The following is a 20,176-nucleotide window of genomic DNA, read 5'->3' as shown; positions in this document are numbered from 1 at the left end:
CTCACCAAAAAATATGCTGAATTGCAATTATGGAGTGTCTCGTTTCGGGAGGATTCTTCATCCCAAGGCAGAGGGAAGCAGGCGATGATCACACCGAAGGTTCGCTGAGCAGATTCAGTTAAAGGAATTTTGCCAGTCAGCGATTTCCTTTTTCAAAAGCACCAGGATTGTTGTTTTAGAGTGTTCAGTCAGGAGAGAAAGGATTTGGGGGGGGGATCAAGTTATTTATTTGCGGCAGCCATTTAAATGGGAACTGCAGCCATGATGGAGATGCAGGGAAATGGGAACTGGCGGGCTATGAAGACCGAAAATGCCAAATGTGGCATCTTGCCAAATACGTATACAAATGTGAAGATGAGAACCAGGTTGCAGAGGAGACATAACTGTATAAAATCATCAAAGCTTTTGTTGCTGACCAAAAAAATAATAAGCAGAAGGCTCTGCTGGTTGTGTAGAAGTCCAAGTTTCTGCTAACTATTCAAAATGCTTCTGAAGGGTCCATGTATAAAGTTGCTGTGTTTTTGCGTGTGTGTATGATTTTTCATGTGATACCGAAGGCGTTGTTAATATGTTATTTTATTCATACCTTATTTTTGATTAAATTAATATTAAACTACTATTCAAATGTTTGGGGCCGGTAAGATTTTTTTTTTTTTTTTAATCCCTGATGCGGACCTGGGCTTTATCTGATCAAAAATACTGAAAAACAAATACAACTTGAAAGAACTGTTTTTGTATAAATACATGCAATTTATTAATTTTGTTGACAAAGCTGAATTTTTTGCAATCATTACTCCATTCTTAAGTGTCACATTATCCTTCAGATATCATTTGAATATGCTGATTTTGTGCTATAGAAACATTTCTTATTATCATGTTTTATTGTTAATATATATATTTTTTTTTGCAGAAACTGTGATAATAAAACTGTTTTAGCAACTAGCTTTATTTATTTGCCATTTAACACTCGGTTTGATATTTTAATTCTGTGATATCCAGACATTTTAAAGTGAGACCGTAGTGTCTAAATACTTTTTAAGGACAGCTTTTATACTTTCATTTCATGTCTTTTATGATGTGTGTGATATGCATTTTTGGGCATGCATTTCACAAAGGCAAGATGTTTATCTCTTCTTCCTTCAGCAGAGCTAGAAGGCATTGACTTGTTTTTGTCTCTCTCTTCTGTTAGTCTCTCATAACTCAAGATGAGTGTGGAGATGCTGATTTCAATCCCATAAATTGTGGTTTCATTTGTTTTGACTACAGGTGGTTCAGAGCTCTAAAGTGTGGGATGAGGTGCCTTTCCCAGATGGTTTAGAGGAGGAAAACATGCGGCCGGGAGGTTATGTGGATGATGAAGAGTACTATGATCCTTCAGGAGGTGGGACTGTGAATGCTGCACTGCTGAGACAATCCTGTTTTTTTTTTTTAAATCATAGCTTCTACACAAAATGTTAAGCAACACAAATTTTTCAACATTGATAATAATATGAAATGTTTCTTGAGCAACAAATCAGCATATAAGAATCATTTCTGAACCGTCATATGACACTGAAGACTAAATTAAAGCCTGCTGAAAATTCAACTTTGTGATCATAGGAATAAATACTATTTTCAGATATTAAAATATAAAGTATAGCAAACCATTCTTTTAAAATGTAAAAAGTCCTTCACAATATTTCATAAATTCTTTAATCAAATAAATGCAGACTTGCTGAGCATTTCAAAATCCTCAAATTTTTTCTTTTACTAAAAATAAAAAACGAATATATTTTTTTTTCCTTCAGATGTTAGTGGAGAAGAGGATGGAAGCACCCCTGAGCCGAGCACAGTTGATCCAGACACACCTATAACAAGTGAGAAGGCTTTTTTTTTTTATATAGAAAGGAATTATTACAGCTTTGCATAAGTCACACATTTCATATCAGTGTGATAAAAGAGATGCATCAACAGATTCTGCAAACGTCTTGCAGTAAAACATGAAACTGTTTTAATCATCTGCTGAGGGCATTATATCGAGTTGTTGCGTCTGCTGAATTAGTGTCTCAGTCACATCCTGTCACCCGCCTTTGCTCACAGTGATGAGACATCAGCTTCATCATAACAAGGGCCTCAGATTTTTGTCAGAGAGCCAAACAATACTCAGTTCTCCTTTCATCAGCTGAGATGCAGAGGTGTAAACATTGCAGCACACATGGAAGTCAGTGTAACAAATAGCAGCTGGAACAGACGATACAAACACTGTCCTCTGTTGATTCACTCACATTCACACACAAGTTTTAATTCTCGCCTTTCATGATCTGGGGAGGTCTGTAACACATGTATCTTCTCTTTGAGTTCTATTTAAGGAAATCTTGTGTACTTTTATCACATTTTCACAGATGTTTTGTGTAGTTATTTCACATGGGCTCCACAAATGTAAACCTGAACCATTTCAAAATTGTTTAGAATTCTTTAAAATAAAAAATTAAGAAATTACACAAAGTCTGGGGCCAATTTCCCACAAAAATATTAAAGAGATTATCTGTTTACAGCATTGATAATAAGAAATATTTCTTGAATAAATTAAATTGTAAAATATTTTATTGCACTATTTTAGGTAAATAAAAACAAAACAAAACAGAAAAAACGAAGAGGGATTAGCACTAATAAATTATGAGATTCTTGTCCATTTATATTTAATAGCACTTTCAACTCAAATTGTTATGCTAATCAGATACTTTATAAAAAATCTGTTATTAATTATTGTAAAAATGCACTGCGAATAGTCACCGAATCTTTAAAAAAAAAAAATATATATATATATATTCTTTGTGTTAAATGGCAACCAGCCTCATTTTGGAAACGGACCTTGCGTTATTTAGATAACAAACATCGAAAGTGTCTCAGTTGCAGTGTCAGACTTCTGCATTTTGCCTTCTAAACTTTTCTATCATTGGAACTACTCTTTGTAATGACTTTTGCTTCCCTGTCTGTCCTTTTGGAGTCTGTCTGGGTCATTGTTTTCCATTGTATTGTTTTGGTAAGCGCTCTGCAGCCTGACACCTGAGCTTTATTCCCAAAATAGCACAGCATGGACGACACCACACAAACATGCTGGCTCTTAAATTAGAAAGGGATATTTCTGCTGTAGCTATAGTATATTCAGAAGTGGAGTGGCAGAGAGGTGACCATGTCAACTAAGAGGTGCCAGATCTTAAACATCACCCAAAGTTAGCAGAAGAAACTTGAATCTTCCGTCTGATTTTGAACTGGACCATAAAACTGATCTGATGAGCCACTGATGATCTTTGAAAGTGAAAGTCGTGACATTTGCCAAGTATTGTAGCCCATACTTGGAATTGGTGCTCTGCATTTAACACCCCATGCAGTGGCCAGCTATAGATCCAGCGCCCAGGGAGCCACTGGGGGTTCAGTACCTTGCTCAAGGGCACTTCAGTCATGGGTATTGAGGGTGGGAGAGAGCGCTGTTCATTAACTCGCTCCCAACTCCTGCCAGCACCGAGACTCGAACCAGCGACCTTCTGATAACTAGTCCGGCTCTCTAACCATTAGGCCACAGCTGCCCCCAGCTAAATAACAAATCAACATCTTTTCAATCAATGTTTTCAGGCTGGATAGGTTGAGACTATGAGTCACCTAGTGGTAATACCTCTTCTAAAGAGGGAAGTCTATTCTCTAAAGCCATTTATATATCCGTGCCTGAAAGCACTTGAGAAAGAACATCCTTCCTGGAGTAGAGTGTTTGTGGATGTCTAACCAATGTGATCTTTTTCCAGAGGTCTGTGTGACCACTTTACCTTTCCTGTCACTGATAAGAGTTCATATCCAACTACTGTAGCAAATATTACACAGCATCCTGTTTTTCTGATGCATGTTTTTATGGGTCTTCTGTTGAAATAGCTACAAGCATAAGCCTAAAGTCGTCTTTAAAGTGGGGTTAAAAATCCTCCTCCAAAATAATGGCTTCAAAATCTAATGTACTACCATTTAACATTGGAGTTTTTTGTATTTCTTTCTTTTTTGAAATAAAATATTTGTATTTAATTAGGATGCATTACATTGTTCAAATGCAGTAGTTATCATCATGAGTAATACATTTAAAATGTAAGTGTGCTAGGGCCTGAATAGACCCTGAAATAGTTACTTTTATTGAAGAATCATCTCCGTCTGAAAGATGTTACTTGGGAATATTGACAATAGAAACATAATTTGATAGTTGTCACTACTCTAGATGAGCTTGGATTTGGTATATTATATAGTTTCGTTATTTTATATTATTTTATATTTTCGTAATGATTCATAATGATGATTGAAATCATGATCTTTGTCGTCATACCAAATTTCCATTTATGATGTTGTTTAGATCTTTTATTGAAACTCTGGAATGTTAGATTACTACTGAGGTCTTTTTCCTCATGAGAATCATCCGAGAAAAGCAGGAGTCTCTGTTTTTCCCTTTCGTTTCAATCTCATTGCTCTGTATGAGATATCAAACATCTGTGCTGGTAACTCAAAGGTTATTATTTTAAACCACAAAAGGGGGTGATTTATGAACTGAAGAGCATTGGGGTCTGTCAACAGTCTGCCCCTGAGCAAGACACTTAACCCCAGGTTACTCCTGAGGTAGAAAGGCATTTCCTTAATGACAAAAATGTGATTATTTCAAAACACCTGATTATGTTAGGCACCATATAAGCAGTCCATAGAGGTGATATCCAGCTTCTTTTCTTTATCAGTCCTAAATCACCTAGGTATACAAGAAGGCTCTTTTATCTGATACTAAGCTGCTGCATATACCTGGCCGGTTTGTTTGTTGTTAGCTTGATAAAGCCTGATAAAGACGTGAGAGATCTCCTCACCCTCCTTTAGCTCTACAGAACTTCAGAAGCTTCACAGGTCCTCGTTTAGACCCTGAACACTGGGTAATACAGCCACATCAACCTGAAGAGAAAGGTTAGCATAGCATACATACGTGCTTTCAGTTAGGGAGACTAGCTGGGAGATCATTTTGAAGTCCACGAGAATCTCTTTATTATGTTGCTGACTAAACGGGAAGCTCAAAGGACCAACTAGTTCATTTGTTAATCTACCCATAAGCATTTTTGGAGGTGTTCAGCCAAAATGAAATCATAATTGTAAAAGGCAATCTTATTAATCTCTGTTTTTGGATTCATGTAAATGTTTTCTTTGAAAGATCTGGCTTACTCTGCTGTGGTGACAAGTATATAATAATATATTAATCTAAACATTATTTAATTCTTTTAATATATATATTTTTTCCATTAATTTTTTTTTTATTATTGGTTTAATATATAAAATAAATGCTTCCATTTTTTTCCCACTTGTGCATGATTCTAGCTATGTAAAGGTGAACAGATGCATGTAAAACCTTCCTTTAAAAAGACCACCCAGCTATCCATTCCTTGGCTGTGCTGGTGGTGCAGTTGATGTAATATTTTGTGTCAGGGTTGCAACGATGATAGTATACAGCAGGATTTGGAGACGTGGTGGGGTATTATGGTTATTTTGGTTTCCATGTTGTTGTGGTCCAGCCTTCTCAGAGGAGGCCATATACATTTTGTCAGAAAGAGGAAAGGCAAAAGAATTGAGAAAATGAAGACAATGTGTAGACTAGTAATTCTTCACTTATCCTTAAAAACAGGCACAACTTTGTTCTGACATGGTTGTGAACAGCAATAAAAACACATTTATATAAATGAATGAGAAAATATAAACAAGTTAGAAATATATATATATATATATATATACACACACACACACACACACACACATTTTTGTCCACATGATTATAAAGAAACAGCAACATATTTAATTAATCATGAAATTTTGTACCAAAACTAAAATAATAATTAATTGTAAAATGTATCCTAATTATAATATTTTTTTAACAGTGCAAGGAAGATATTTTGAGGATATTTTGACAGCATCCATTCTTACTTTAATGGTGGATTTATTAACCTACCACTTATTGTTTAATGCAAAATCTTGCAAAATTCTGAGGAAAATCTGTCAAGAACCACTAGTTTACTGAATAGAACTTCCTAAATAGCTTTTTCCTCTTCCTCCAGCTTTCAGTCTCAGATACTGGCACTTATTGTTACATATATGAACTGCCTTGGAAAATCTTATCCCCCTCCATAGGAAACATTGCTTCATTTCTCTAACTGGACATTTGCCGTATCAAATGTCCTTAATATGACACTCACAGAGATCCACATAGTGTTTGAAAGTCATTGTTTCCTAATCCGTCACATCGGTAATACATGTAGATAGTTCTAGTTCAGAAGTTATGATGATTGCAATAGTCTAACAGTGAATAAGCTCATTTTACTGCTAATGGAAACATGCTTGGGTTTCACCACCGTCAAGCATTTTTATTGTGTTTCAGGGAGGAAGGAATGGGAGTGGCCATAAGGAAAGTAATAATCCATTTTATAGGATTATAAAACAATTCACAGCTTTGGTTCCAGTGGCTAAACTAAATAAATAATATTCATTGTTCAAGTGATCAAAAGAACTTAGTGGACGATACAGTAGCTAGAGAGGGAGACAGGCTAAAAGGAATAAAGGGGGGTCTCTCTGTGATAGCACACTGAAGTCTTTGTAGTGTGAAATTGTCAGTAGCAGTTCAGTACATAAAAGGACAGTTCTAATAGTGTTGCTTCTTTCAATTCGGCACTTTGATTTTGATGCAGAACAGCTTTGAATTTGTGGATACATCATTAACACCACTTAGCGTGGGATGGAACGAACAGCAAAACATAATCATAGCAATTACGAAAATGATTTCTCCTCCACGTTACCGCTCTGTACTGACTATGTGAATGCAATTTCTCGGATGGATGTTCTTTTATGTTATCTTTCATAGAAAGTTTGTGCAAATTTGCTGGTATTCACACAAGCACTTGTTTAGAGATCAATAAGAATTCCAGCTTGTTTCGAAATACTTTTTTAATTATTGATTGCATTGTTTCTTTGTAGGTCTTCTAGTCATAGCAAGAGATTTATATTGCGGTAAAAGCAATTAATGTGAATAAAGATAAAAGATCTTGACACTATATTGTTTCAAGGGACAGTTTACCAAAAATGATAAATTTTTATTATAAATAGCGTACTCTGTTCTTGTTTCAAAGCTTTTGTCCTTTTTTTGGGCCGTAAAATGAAAGTCAGTGTGGTCCAGTGTGGTGGGATTTTTGTAAACGAAAACTATTAAAAATAATTTTCATTATATGTATTCAATATTATTGAAATAAAGCTGAAATAAAATATAAATTACAGCTTGTTTTAATTCTGTTAGTTGTCAAGGCAGTATTTCTATGTAAGTTTTACAAACTAAATAGAAACATAATAAAAACTAATAAAAATGACAAATGTATATAACAGAATTACTAAAATATACAGGGTGCTGAATTTATAAAACATATAAAAATACTTAAAATTAAAATGAATACGGCAAAAAGCTAATTAAAAATATTAACCAATATTATAGATGTAAATAAATAATACTAAGCTAAATAAAACACTGGGGCTACAGTTTTCTTTTGGACCTCATTGATTTGATTTTCATTCTACAGACAAAAACAGTTGAAACATTCGTAATGACGTAAAATGTCATGTTGGTTTGATACACAAATAATAACAAAATACTCTACGGTGGGAACCAGAAATGGTTAGAGTATTCTGACATCAAGACCATTATCTTTGCCATGTCTTCAAGTACATGGGAGCAAACAGGATGTGGCCCTCCCATTGGTTGCCCAGAAAATAGCTCTCCTCTCTCACAGATACACCCGTTGAAGGGTTAAAAGCAGATAGTGGGGGGAGGATATCCTGCAAACTACAATGACTTAAGGAGATCCCACCATGAAAACTGTAGCTGCCATTTAAAACCGGCTGAGAGAATTCTCACAGCGATCGGTGCCTTCATAGACAGATGTTGATCATATGCAGCGCTACATCCCTGTGCCAAAGAGATATGACTCTTAAACACGCACAAATCAAAATCTGCCATTCAAAATAGAAAACATGCGTCAATAAAACTGTGATTCTTACAACTGGGGTGTTTTTACTGAATCTCATATATCATAAATGTTCAGCATATCATAGCTTTTTATATGCAATAACTTCTAATTTGCACCTGTCACTATGTAAAATCTATTCCTTTAATTGTTTCCCCACTATCCTTAAAGTAAAATCTCCTCCACAAACCTAATAAAATAAAATAAAATAAATATTTTTTTCCTTGAATAAATTCAATAATGAATATTATTCAAGTTGACTTAATTATTTTTGCTAAAATTTAAAAAAATATAATTTTAAAAATCTAATATCAAGATTTATGCTTAAAAGATGTGAAATTAATTTTTTTCTCCCTTCAATAACTGTTGATTTTGTTAAAAAAAACAAGCTGTTTTTGAAACTTCTGGAATCACAGAATGAATTGTTTAATTAATTTACTATATTAATACATCCAAATTCGGTTAATGATTTTTTTTTTAAAAAACAGTGTAATTGTCATTAATTCTAAAATACCTGAAAATTTGGAATATTGTCACAAAGGTCGATAAACCACTACTCACATAACTACCTGTTTTTTTTTCTTTTGTTTTTCTGCATGTTGGCTGTCAAAAATTCATTTTCACTTCTACACTCTAATTTATGTATTCACACATTTGCTTGTATGAATGATCTCAGAGGAGTAAACACGTGCTAAATGGGTTATGCACTGCCATGCTTGAGGTGTGAAATTCTGTTTAGTACCAGAACGACAACAAGATGCCCTGCCAGCTGGCTTTGTGCCATTATGATGGATGGAGGTTTTCCTCTCGCAAATGCTCATTTGACGTTTGGATGATCTGTGTCTGAGAATAGACAAATCTGCGAATCTCCATCCAAGTGCATTCCACAGACCTTCAAAATAAGACAAGACTAATATTTTGAGTGTTTGATTCAGTATGAAGGGTTCTTTGAGGGAGGAGGTGGAGGAGGAGAGAGGGGAATGAAGGTCAAGTTGAAAGACTAATGCTTTAAAGGCCAGACAGGCCGCATTGGCTCAATCAGCTCTTTGTCTTCTGCACTGGCCTCCGTTTGTCCCATCAAGGGCTCGGGCCACAAAGCTGCCAAAGTTATGCTGTTGTTTAGTGAGTAGTAGTAGAGTTCATGACATTAGCATTTGGAACGCTTTCAATGCCTTTTCCCTTGTCCAAATGCAGTTTCAGTACCCTCACTGGCGTTCGAAGGGGATTTCCTAAACAGAAAGTCTGAATGGGGCTTTGCCCTGTTTTAGAGTGAGAATATGGTTTTCTGAGTTGCAGCCTTATAAGCGTGAACTACCGAGACGAGGACCTAGTAACATTGCCGGGTTCAGTCCCAAGACAAGCGCTGTGCGAACAAAAAAAGCCAGAACTAATGCCGTATAGGGTGTGTCATAGTGATGTCACACGTTATCGCGCGACTCTTTAATCAGGTGGTTTCAAAGCAGATCAACGTTTGTGATGAAAAACATATGTGTAAACTGTAACGAATCAGAGATCAGTTAGTTCACTTTCCGTGCTGACACGGAGCTCATTTGCCAGCATAAGTGAAAGTTAAAGTGCTGGCAGTGCGAAAGGGGCAAAATCTAGCTACCCAGGAACAATTGCCAGGACACATTACCAGTGTGTTCTCAGGAATCGCAGTGTGAAATGGGCTTAACTTTGTTTACATCACTCTCTGTCCCTTAAAGCGATAGTTCACCCAAAAATGAAAATTTGATGTTTATCTGCTAAGGGCATCCAAGATGTAGGTGATTTTGTTTCTTCAGTAGAACACAACCAAAGATTTTTAACTCAAACAGTTGCTGTCTGTCAGTCATATAATGGAAGTGAATGGGAATCACAGCTTTGAGAGTCAAAAAAAACATACACAAAATCGAATTAAACACTTAACCTCGTGATGGTACATTGATGTGTAAAGACACGAAACGATCAAGATTCACTGCAGTGTCACCTGTCGCAATTCACCTTTCTCTCAAATGGACCAATGACACTCTGGGTCCTTTTTTAACGATCTAAATGCAAAGTGTAAAGTGCACTACGCAGGTGCACTCAGGGTGTATCCAAATCCACTTATGCTATTTTAACGATGGAAAAACGGTCGGTGCGCCAGGGCGCATTTTTGGAATGGGTTGTTCCTATTCTCTTAATGAGTAATGGGTGTAATGTTCAGTAGACCAATCAGAGTGTCATCTCCCATTCCCTTTAAGAGCGAGATGCGCTCGTGCCATGGCGGATCACTATTTACATGGCGGAATTTGTTGGTGAAAAAACTGAACGCTTCTCAAGTGAAAAAATCAGGAATCAACCGAAACTCCACGTAATGAGTCCGTTAATATATGTGTGTGTATTGGCACAATTATTCATTAATTAATTTGCCAATTTCATTCATCATTATAAGTAGTAATAGGCTGAATTGCAAATAGGTAGCCTACTTATAATACATGCAATGACTATCCATCATTACATTTTTATATTTATGTAGCCTACATAATAATATTCTTTTAGACTGTAATCCTTTTGTTTTTAATATTTGGCATGTTTGTGTGATGCGCATCCCTGTGTGTAATAAGCAAAGTCAATGCACTGTGGACCCGCCCAGAGGCGCATTTTCTACCAATGCGCTCTTTAAATAATAAAAAAATATTGAGCCATTGATTTTAGACTTTAGACCAGGTTTGAGTTGGTTTATGGTGCAGTATATTTTCTGCTCCTTAAAATAGCAATGCACCAGCAATGCACCTGAACACAACTTTATTTTTTTAGACAAGCATGCCCATTGGTGGACAAATGGGTGCAAATGCATTTGCTAATTAAACGATGTGGTGCTGGACGGGAGAATGCGATTGAATTAGCAAATAGACCGTGTATTTGACGATACACTTCCATGCATTTTCAATGTTTTGGACTCTCAAAGCCATGATTCTCATTCACTTCTATTATATGACTGACAGACTGCAACGCTTGTGTTCTACTGAAGAAACAATGTCACCTACATCTTGCCCTGGGGGTAAGCAGGTAAACATCAAATTTTCATTTATGGGTGAACTACCCCTTTAAGGACAAAAGTTAACTTTCTTTGCAGTAATGAGAGCAGGAGTGGAGGTTGCCATTAAGGAAGCAAGCCTTCGTATATCAATGTTTTGTGCAATGAGAAAAGCTTTAGCTCTGGGCCACTTCCTTTCCCAAGTCCTGTCAGCAGTAAGTACTAATTTCCAATAAACTATGTGTGCATGACAAATACATTTGACTGGACTGTGACAGCTGGTGTCCAGATGTTGTGAAAAGCAAGTTCATTGATCTCTGTGATATTTTATCAATTGGAATAAATCTGTAAAGGCATTAAGAAGAGGTCAGAAGAGTCTGTTAGGGATACAGTATATGTGAATATGAAAAACTGCATGTCCATTTGGCAGTCGCAGGAAACATGACTGCTGGAGAACTGTGGCGTGTGGCAGCTAACTGCAAGAAAGAGCACAAATATTGACTTCCTTTCTCAATTCAGTTTGACAAACTGAAATCGGGGTAACCCACTCAGGCTAGCTGCAGGGAGCGCAATAATAGTGCTGGAGTCTGGAGCTTTTTAAAGGTTGACTTACTGTGAGGCTGTAGGCATAAGCTAATAGCATGTGTTTGTTTTTGTTATTGAACAGCAGCTTTTGCAGAAGAATTGTCACTGTCAATGCCGAAACCTTTTCTAAATAGATTTTGTTGTGCTGTAGTTTTCAATTATTATTTGTCCTTTTAATTACCAAATTCATCTGTGCTGTACATGTACCTATATTTCATGTTTTAGGTCTTCGTTTGTTTAGGCTGATCTTTTTCATCCCCCATTTAGTCAGCCAGCTGGACTCCCAGACTTAGTTAATTTAATATGACTTATTTTAGTGTTTAGTGTTTTATTTTGGTTTTATTTAGGCAAAAACTGTGCAGATTTTTTATGTTGGTCATTTATAGTTCTGTATATTTAATTATCAGCTATAACACAAAAAATAATTATCAACTTTCTAATTGTAATACCATCGCTTAGAACTAACTTTTGTATAACAACAGTTTAACCTGTTAAATGTCACCCCGTCCCGTATACGGGACACCTACGTTGACTATACTATATTACAATCAAATTTAATCTAATCTTGACAAACTATATATCGTTGGAAAGGTCTAAGACTCCCAAATATATATTATACCAATATTTTTTGTTAAAAATTATGTAGGAAAAGTAATAGATCAATTTATGACAAGAGTGCACCCTCAGAAATCTACATTACAAAATGAGCTTTTACCTTTGTTTAAAAAAAAGACTCCCTCGTTGCCTTTTTCTCTATCACATTTTAGAAATCATCAGAAGTTATATATCACTTGAAAACATAAAATCTCAAAATTCATCCTTTAAAACCCATTTTAAAATCAGACATTGCATTACCATGTAAATGGCACATCAAAATCATGTTACAAAATGTTTTCAGTCATGAAATATAAAAATTTAGGTTTGTATCATGCACAATCAAGTCTATCTTCAAAAACGTGAGTGACAGTTATCAGGTTAAAGGATACATTTTATATTACTAATTAATTTATATATAATGTTAAATCTATAAAATAATAAATTATTCCAGTATTCCAATAAAATAAATTTACAATTTATAAAATATACAATTGTAAGGTAAAATTATTGTAGTACATTAGCAGTAATATTAAAGTGATAGTTCATCCAAAAATGAAAATTCCCCTTCAAGTCATCCTAGGTGTAATGATTGTTCTCTGGTGCTGTTATTGTCGCCTTGTTTCTAGTTTACTATCGGGCACTGGTGAACTTCACAAACTCATTCCAATATGGGCCTGAACTTGATGACATCTCCTCTCCTGCTTTCATGGAGATATCATCTGCTGTCGTTGATACGGTATGTGCATCTTCTCAATGACTGTGAGCTTAAGAAATACGTGAAAAGAGAGTTTTCACAGTCATAATTAAAGGTGTGCTCCACTTGTGGATTGGGGTTAGTTTTTTGATCTCATGGCTTTCCTCTGTTCTTTTTGTTTATTCTGTGTTGATGGTATTTAGCTGTAAAATTAGAATATCATACACCGAGACTGAAGTCCTTTGATCGGCAAGGCCAGTATGTGGTGATTAATGATGTTTATCTTCTCCACAGCTTGAGTCTGACTACAACAGGATACCAGGACAGCAGACCGTCAATGTGGTTCTCATTAAGTAAACACCATTTTCAATTTCAAACACTAATGTAACAGTGCACCTTCTAATGTATAAGCATAGTCAGTTACCATTAGAATCATTTCAAATAATTAAATTGAAATAATCAAATACTCAAGTTCTGTTTTTGCATTATGGGATCACTCTTCTCAAAAACATCTTAAACCAGCTGGTCTTCTAGTCTGGCCAAGCTGGTGTCCAAACCTTCTGTAAAAACGGCAAAGTGACCAGCCTGGCCAGACTGGGATGCCAACAAACCATCTTAAGTTGGTTTTTGTGGTTTTTTTGTTTGGACTGTTGTTTTGATGAACTGTGCTCTGTGTACATTTGCAGGAAAATTGACAAAGATGTGTTTGTGGAGCTGGACGTCGGCTCGGATAATAACTTTAATGAAACACAGATCAGAGATGTCCTGTTCTCCGTGGTTAAAGAGGGCACCATTGCCTCTTACGATACCTCAGTAAAAGGCTTCCAGTTCAGACGTCTTGGAGAAGGTATGTTCAGTTTTTTTAAGTTTGATCTGATAATATTTATATTTATTTATTTATATATATTTTATATATATTTTATATATTTATTATATATATATATATATTTATATATATTTATTTATAATATTTTATAAACAAACACAGTATAACAGACACTATATTTCCAATCTCGTAAACTCAAAATCATCTGATATTGACAAAGACATTCTCTGCAGGTTTGTAAATGTAAAAAAAATATATGAACACACACAATCATTATTATTATTATTATTATTAATATCAAAAATTTCCTTGACCAGCAATAAACTCATATTAATAACAGGTGGCAGAGGAAATGGGATAAATGCCACAGAAATAAGTTATATGAAGTAACTCCTAGAATAAGTAATTCCAAATCTCCAAATCGTATTTTTCTGACTATAAGTCGCATCTGAGTATAAGTCGCATCAGTCCAAAAATACGTCATGACGAGGAAAAAAACATATATAAGTTGCACCGGACTATAAGTCGCATTTATTTAGACCCAAGAACCAAGAGAAAACTTTACCGTCTACAGCCACGAGAGGGCGCTCTATGCTTCTCAGTGTAGGCTACAGGAACACTGAGCAGCATAGAGCGCCCTCTCGCGGCTGTAGACGGTAATGTTTTCTGTTAGTTAATTTCTCTTGGTTCATGTCAAATTAATTTTGATAAGTCCCACCTGACTATAAGTCGCAGGAACAGCCAAACTACGACTTGTACGACTTATAGTCCGGAAAATACGGTACTTGTAGAAAAACTTTACACACACAATTGTAAATAAGTATAAAGAATGGCATCGGTTTCATTCTTAGTGATAAAAAGTTTTTTTTTTAAATTTGCATATTTTTGTGTTATGCTTTGGTACCGAAATTGGTACAGAGAACCGTGGATTTTCACTGGTGTCGGTACCGAATACTGAATGTTTGGTACCGTGACAACACTACTAGGTATCATTTAGGTTATTACAAATTCACACCTTATTTATAGAAAGGTGAAGAAGCACCATCATGCCTACATAACACTGTTATACATCTTTTACTGAACTGCACAGTTTTAAATGTAAATAGACAAAATTTTTATTCAGAGATATGTATTTAACTGATATTTACAGAAAAGAGAGTATTTTAAAAGTCTTGCATTAATCTTAAATATCTTGTATAGCTTTTTGTTAATTGTATGACTCCTGTAATTCACTTTGTCCTCATCATGAAGATAGTTTTGCTGCTGACATAAAAAAGAATAATAATAACGACAATAATTATCATTCTGATTATGTGTTAAAATTATTGTCAAATCCAAACTTGCATTTTTACCCTTGTATTTTACACTTTATGGTTTATAGAACTATTCATTCTTGCACTTCTGTTAAGAACTAGTCATCATTCAACAATGTAGTAGAGATAATGTTGTCTGGTTGTGGTCTGGTTCATAGCTGACACTCCTCCTGTGGAGCCCATCACTGTGCCAGGTTTGTCCTCATCCAGGTCTGCTGCATGGAGACAAGAATGCATTAGAACACAGTCCAGTCTTGTTTACTTAGGACAGTTGAAGGAATTTGCAGCATAAGTTGGGGCTGTGTAAAGAATGAAACGTATATGCATGTGTGCACTGTGATGAAGACCTGAGTATGACAAGAAGAACAAAAGGCTTTGCATGGCTTGTCTTTGATTTCAAGTGAAGCTGATGTCATCTTGTAGTATTAATTTTCAGACAATGTAACCTGTTTGTGTTTGCAGTGTCTAGTTTTGTTTTTCTTGTGTGTTGGGATTGAATATTTTCCAGTCTAAGCTTTCCATATTTTTTACTTTCGGTTTAAGGCACCAGATATGACAATTCAGGACTGAATAGAAAAGCCAGAATGGACGTTATATAGATTTGCACTTTGGCTTTGTTCACATTTTCACATAAATTTGATTTGATTTGTTTTTTAATTTAATTTCTTTTTCTTTTTCTTTTTCTTTTCTGTTCAGACTATAAAAGCTTAACAGATTTTGTGTTGGAAGCGGATTTCATTGCCTATGTGAACAAAGCGTTTTTGTATCCTCTTGAAATGGCAGGTGATAGGCTTGCAGTGAATCATTGAAACCTCTTTCAACAAAGCATCATGTACAGTTTTTCTTGGATCACTGCATTGTGTACAGTGCGTCACAGCACTGAATATGTTTCTCTACCACCTCAGTGATTCCCAGTGCCAGAGAATGTTTGTCAGATGAGTTCAGATGTCAGGATGGGCTTGCGTGTATCCCTGTGGTGTATGTGTGTGACAAACGGCCTGACTGCAGTGACTTCAGTGATGAAACGAACTGTGGTGAGTGAGATTGCTTCCTCATTTATCTTATAAATGAGTGCCATTACTTTAACTAACACCATCTAAATGCACTTTGATATGATGCATGAGATTTATATAATTCTTGTTATATATATATAAAAAAAAAAAAAAAAAAAAAAACTATATATATATATATATATATATATATATTTTTTTTTTTTTTATTTTTTTATTGTATTTCATTTTTGGCAATTAAACGTATGAATTTAATACAGTGCTCCACACGGCACCGGAGGTAAAAAACAAAAAACAAAAAACAAATTGGCCTTCTGAAGTGAAGCGTTTGTGTAAGAAAAATATCCATATTTGCAACTTCATAAACAATAATCCCTAGCTTCCGCTAACTTTCATATGCGCATTCATGAGAGAGTGGCGTTCCAGTGGATGACAAATGACCTAGGCGTAGCATAAGCTGTAGTAAGAATATACTAGTCTCGCAAGAATCAAGTTTTGTTTACAGCAAACGAAAACCAGTCTCCTCTTGACTTAGATCGAAATCCTCTGATGTTTTCCTTTACAAGTCCTCATCTTATTCATATTGCTCTCTCCTCTGTTCTTATGCATTTGTCTCTTCTCACCACATCTTACATTACACCTACATCATTCGTCATCCGCTGGAACACCGCTCTCTCTCTACGAAAGTTAGCGGAAGCTAGAGTTTATAGTTTATACATTAAATATAGATTTTTTTTTTTTTCACAAATGCATCGCTTCACTTCAGAAGGTAATTTTAACCCCTAGGAACCATGTGGAGCACTTTTTATGATGGATAGACAGACTTTTTTGGCCTTCAAAATCTCTCTGATTGTATTTTTCTGAAAGAATAAAAGTCATATACACCTAGGATAGCTTGAGGGTGAGTAAATCATGGGGTAATTCATTTTTGGGTGAACTATCATTTTAAATGGTTAGAATATATTGAATTAGTTTTGTTTTTTTAATAATTGACACCTCTAATTTTATCATTTATTTTCAAAGTTGTTCCTGTACGTCCTACTCCACCTACGCCTCCTAAAACCAGACCCCCACCTGGCCCAGGACCCTGCCGTGCAGACCAGGCCACCTGTCAGAACGGACAGTGCATCTCACGGGACTACGTGTGTGATGGGGAAACAGACTGCGCTGACGGCAGCGACGAGTTCAATTGTGGTAGGACAAACTGCAGTTTCCTGTAACCATTACATTTACCACAAAATTTATAATCAAGCATGCTATGCTGGTGATAATATTTTTGTCTGAATTCTGCATTTACTATATTTGTAATTGCAAAGGAACTCCGACTCCCTGTGAACCCAATGAGTTTAAGTGTCAGAACGGCCGCTGTGCTCTGAAACTGTGGCGTTGTGATGGGGATAATGACTGTCAGGACAACTCAGATGAGATGAACTGCCGTAAGTCAGACATCAGCTTCCGTCCACAGATGGGGGAAGTTGTATGGAAACCTGTTTAAAAAAACTCACTTTGCTAATAATTCATTCTTTTTTCTTGTTCCTGCAGCCACTAAAGGTCCAGGGGACACATGTGCCCCAGAGCAGTTTGTGTGTTTGTCTGACCGCACATGCATTCCTGCCAGCTACCAGTGTGACGAAGAGCCGGACTGTCCCGACCGCTCTGATGAATATGGCTGTGGTAAAGCATTACTATCCAATTAATCTTTAACAAAAAAACATTGATTGTCATGCCATTCCAAACACTATAACTCTTTTGTCTCCACTTATTTTTCACTGTCATACTCACTTTGACATCCAAATCCTGAAAATTGTGTATGGTCTGCAAAGAAAGATTCATGTCCAACAGCTTGTTTTGTCTCACTCGTTCAGCTTTTCAGTAACATGTAGAGCTCATATTCCATATATATTGTGCTTATAGCTTATTTAACAGGTATTGTTTCTGTCAGCAGTGCCTCAGGGCTCTGGTTGGATGAACTCACTGAATAAATCTGCCAAATAAAACGTGTGCTGTCCCAGGCTGCCAATTTAGAAACAAAGACATGCTGTGTGTGTGGTTTCTTGTCTCCATATGTCTGTTTTACTATGTTAGCATTCATGTAACACAGTAAAATCTACAGATTGAAATTGATTGTACTTTAAAATGAATAACTATACATTCTCTTTCATTGTACCCAAGCACCTCCCGTTGTGACCGTCCCACCAGAAGAGTCCATTGTAGTATCGCGGGGGGAAACTGCAACCTTTACTTGTTCTGCCATTGGTGTGCCTGTTCCCATCATCACATGGCGTCTTAATTGGGGACACATACCAACCAGCAGCAGGTAGGTCAGGATGTAATAAGCATTGTGGATTAAAAACTCTGAAATGATCTAGTATCTACAGTCCACAGTCTATGTTGAAGTCATACAGTCCATATACTCTTAAAGACTGTATAAAGTGAAGAATGCTTGTGGTCTCATCCATTCCTATTGTACTCCCACAGCTCTCTCTGCTGAACTCTATAAATAAAGTAAATGAATAACTTCAGCACTAGTATAAGTGAGAACAGAGGGCAATACTTCATGTACTCAATGAGAAACAGACTGTTGTTATTTTGGCAAAAAGGTTGTGAACTGTCTCTTTTCCCATTATTGAATCTCAGATCGTCTCAGCTTCTTTGCCATTACTATTTATCATAATAATTATTGGACATTATGAATACATAACCAGATAATGATATTTAATTAGCTCCTCAGCATGTGCTCTTCTGTGTAATAATTTCTTGGCTATTGTAGGTTTTTTCAGTCAGATGTGATTTTATTTTATTTATTTATTTATTTGGATTTTTCTACATGGACTAATAATTATACAGATAGCAGACCCATTTGTGATAAGTTACATTTCCAAGGTTATTACTTCAATTAACAAAACTCCAAACAATTACATAGAATAAAACTGAAAATAAAATACACAGCAAAAAACAACAAAAAACAAATGTGTAATTAAATAATTCATTATAAATAATAAATGAAAATAAGTGGAGTAGGCTCCTAAGTCATGAGCTTGAATATGTATGTTTTTAAACTAGGACAATTAGTAGAATGTGTTAATTGTATTGCGATAAATTATTATTAATTAAATTATCACATTAAACAAGCACACCAATGACCTTAAATGAAATAATACTTCATTGGAACCATTCACATAGGACACATTATTTCATAAAAAAAAAAAACAGCTGCAAAGAGGAAGAGGAATAAAACTGAATTCTGGGCTCTGGAAACTGCCCTAATTTAAACCGGATTCTATTGACAGAATCACAACGAGCAGTGAGAATGGGCGAGGGACGCTCACCATCCGTGACGTGAAGGAAGGTGACCAGGGCGCGTACAGCTGTGAGGCCATCAACGCTAAAGGCCTAGTGTTTGCCATTCCCGATGGGGTCCTCAGCCTGTCTGAGAGACCAAAACCAGATACTGCACCAGCTCCATATGGTGCGAACATCTTTAGATTACTGTGTATCTATGTATATGTATATCTATGTATATGTTTGTTCTCATCTGATGAATTATTCTCCAAAGAAAGATGTCATCTTTTCTTTGTTAGACACGGGTTATACTGCTGTTTTTTGACCGAATGTTGTGACATTGTGGTCTCATCCAGCTCAAACCTGATGGTGGTTGTCTTACCATCCTTTGTCTTCCATGTCGTTCTTGTCCAGTTGTGTCATCCTCTCTGTACGTGTTAGCAGGTAAATGCCATGATGGGCACTTTAGCGTGGGCCATCACTGCATGCCATGCTTCTGTTTTGGCATCACAAAGAACTGTCAGAGCACCGGTCGCTACCGCAGCCAAATCACACTGCGCTTCACAGAGGAGTATGACTTCAAAGGTACTCAACTGATTCAAAATTAGGATTCTTCCATTTATGTTTATGGATTGCCAATTGGAGAATGGAGATGCTGTGGAAAATTTTGGTGTCAATTTATCACTAACCCTGTAAAGCATAACATATGAAATATTAGTCAGATCCGGACCAGTTATTAAATGTTTAGACATAATATCTAAAAATGATGCATGTGTTTTTTTGTTGAGTGTCAATTAAGCTCAAGGTGGATAACAAGCCATTTTGT

The 20,176-nt window shown here is 35.9% G+C and overlaps 1 protein-coding gene across 7 annotated transcripts in view; it reads left to right on the top strand.

The window, feature by feature from the left end:
* The window catches only part of LOC127944213 (basement membrane-specific heparan sulfate proteoglycan core protein), a 96,155-nt gene that overhangs the window by 21,312 nt on the left and 54,667 nt on the right, over positions 1-20,176 (top strand). For 5 of the 7 annotated variants that reach the window (XM_052540060.1, XM_052540064.1, XM_052540063.1 and 2 more), the window contains exons 2-13: positions 1,267-1,381; positions 1,788-1,856; positions 12,852-12,961; positions 13,214-13,272; positions 13,606-13,766; positions 15,964-16,092; positions 17,092-17,262; positions 17,385-17,504; positions 17,611-17,742; positions 18,241-18,385; positions 19,359-19,537; positions 19,765-19,935. In XM_052540060.1, coding sequence (XP_052396020.1) covers positions 1,267-1,381; positions 1,788-1,856; positions 12,852-12,961; positions 13,214-13,272; positions 13,606-13,766; positions 15,964-16,092; positions 17,092-17,262; positions 17,385-17,504; positions 17,611-17,742; positions 18,241-18,385; positions 19,359-19,537; positions 19,765-19,935 — 1,561 coding nt within the window. The remainder of the gene's footprint in view (positions 1-1,266; positions 1,382-1,787; positions 1,857-12,851; positions 12,962-13,213; positions 13,273-13,605; positions 13,767-15,963; positions 16,093-17,091; positions 17,263-17,384; positions 17,505-17,610; positions 17,743-18,240; positions 18,386-19,358; positions 19,538-19,764; positions 19,936-20,176) is intronic. The other 2 variants (XM_052540061.1, XM_052540062.1) reach the window with 2 other exon arrangements.

This window comes from Carassius gibelio, chromosome A23 (assembly GCF_023724105.1).
Source record: "Carassius gibelio isolate Cgi1373 ecotype wild population from Czech Republic chromosome A23, carGib1.2-hapl.c, whole genome shotgun sequence".
Classification (NCBI taxonomy): Eukaryota; Metazoa; Chordata; class Actinopteri; order Cypriniformes; family Cyprinidae; genus Carassius; species Carassius gibelio.
Note: the sequence above shows the minus strand (reverse complement) of the source record. Positions and strands in the feature narration are given on the sequence as shown.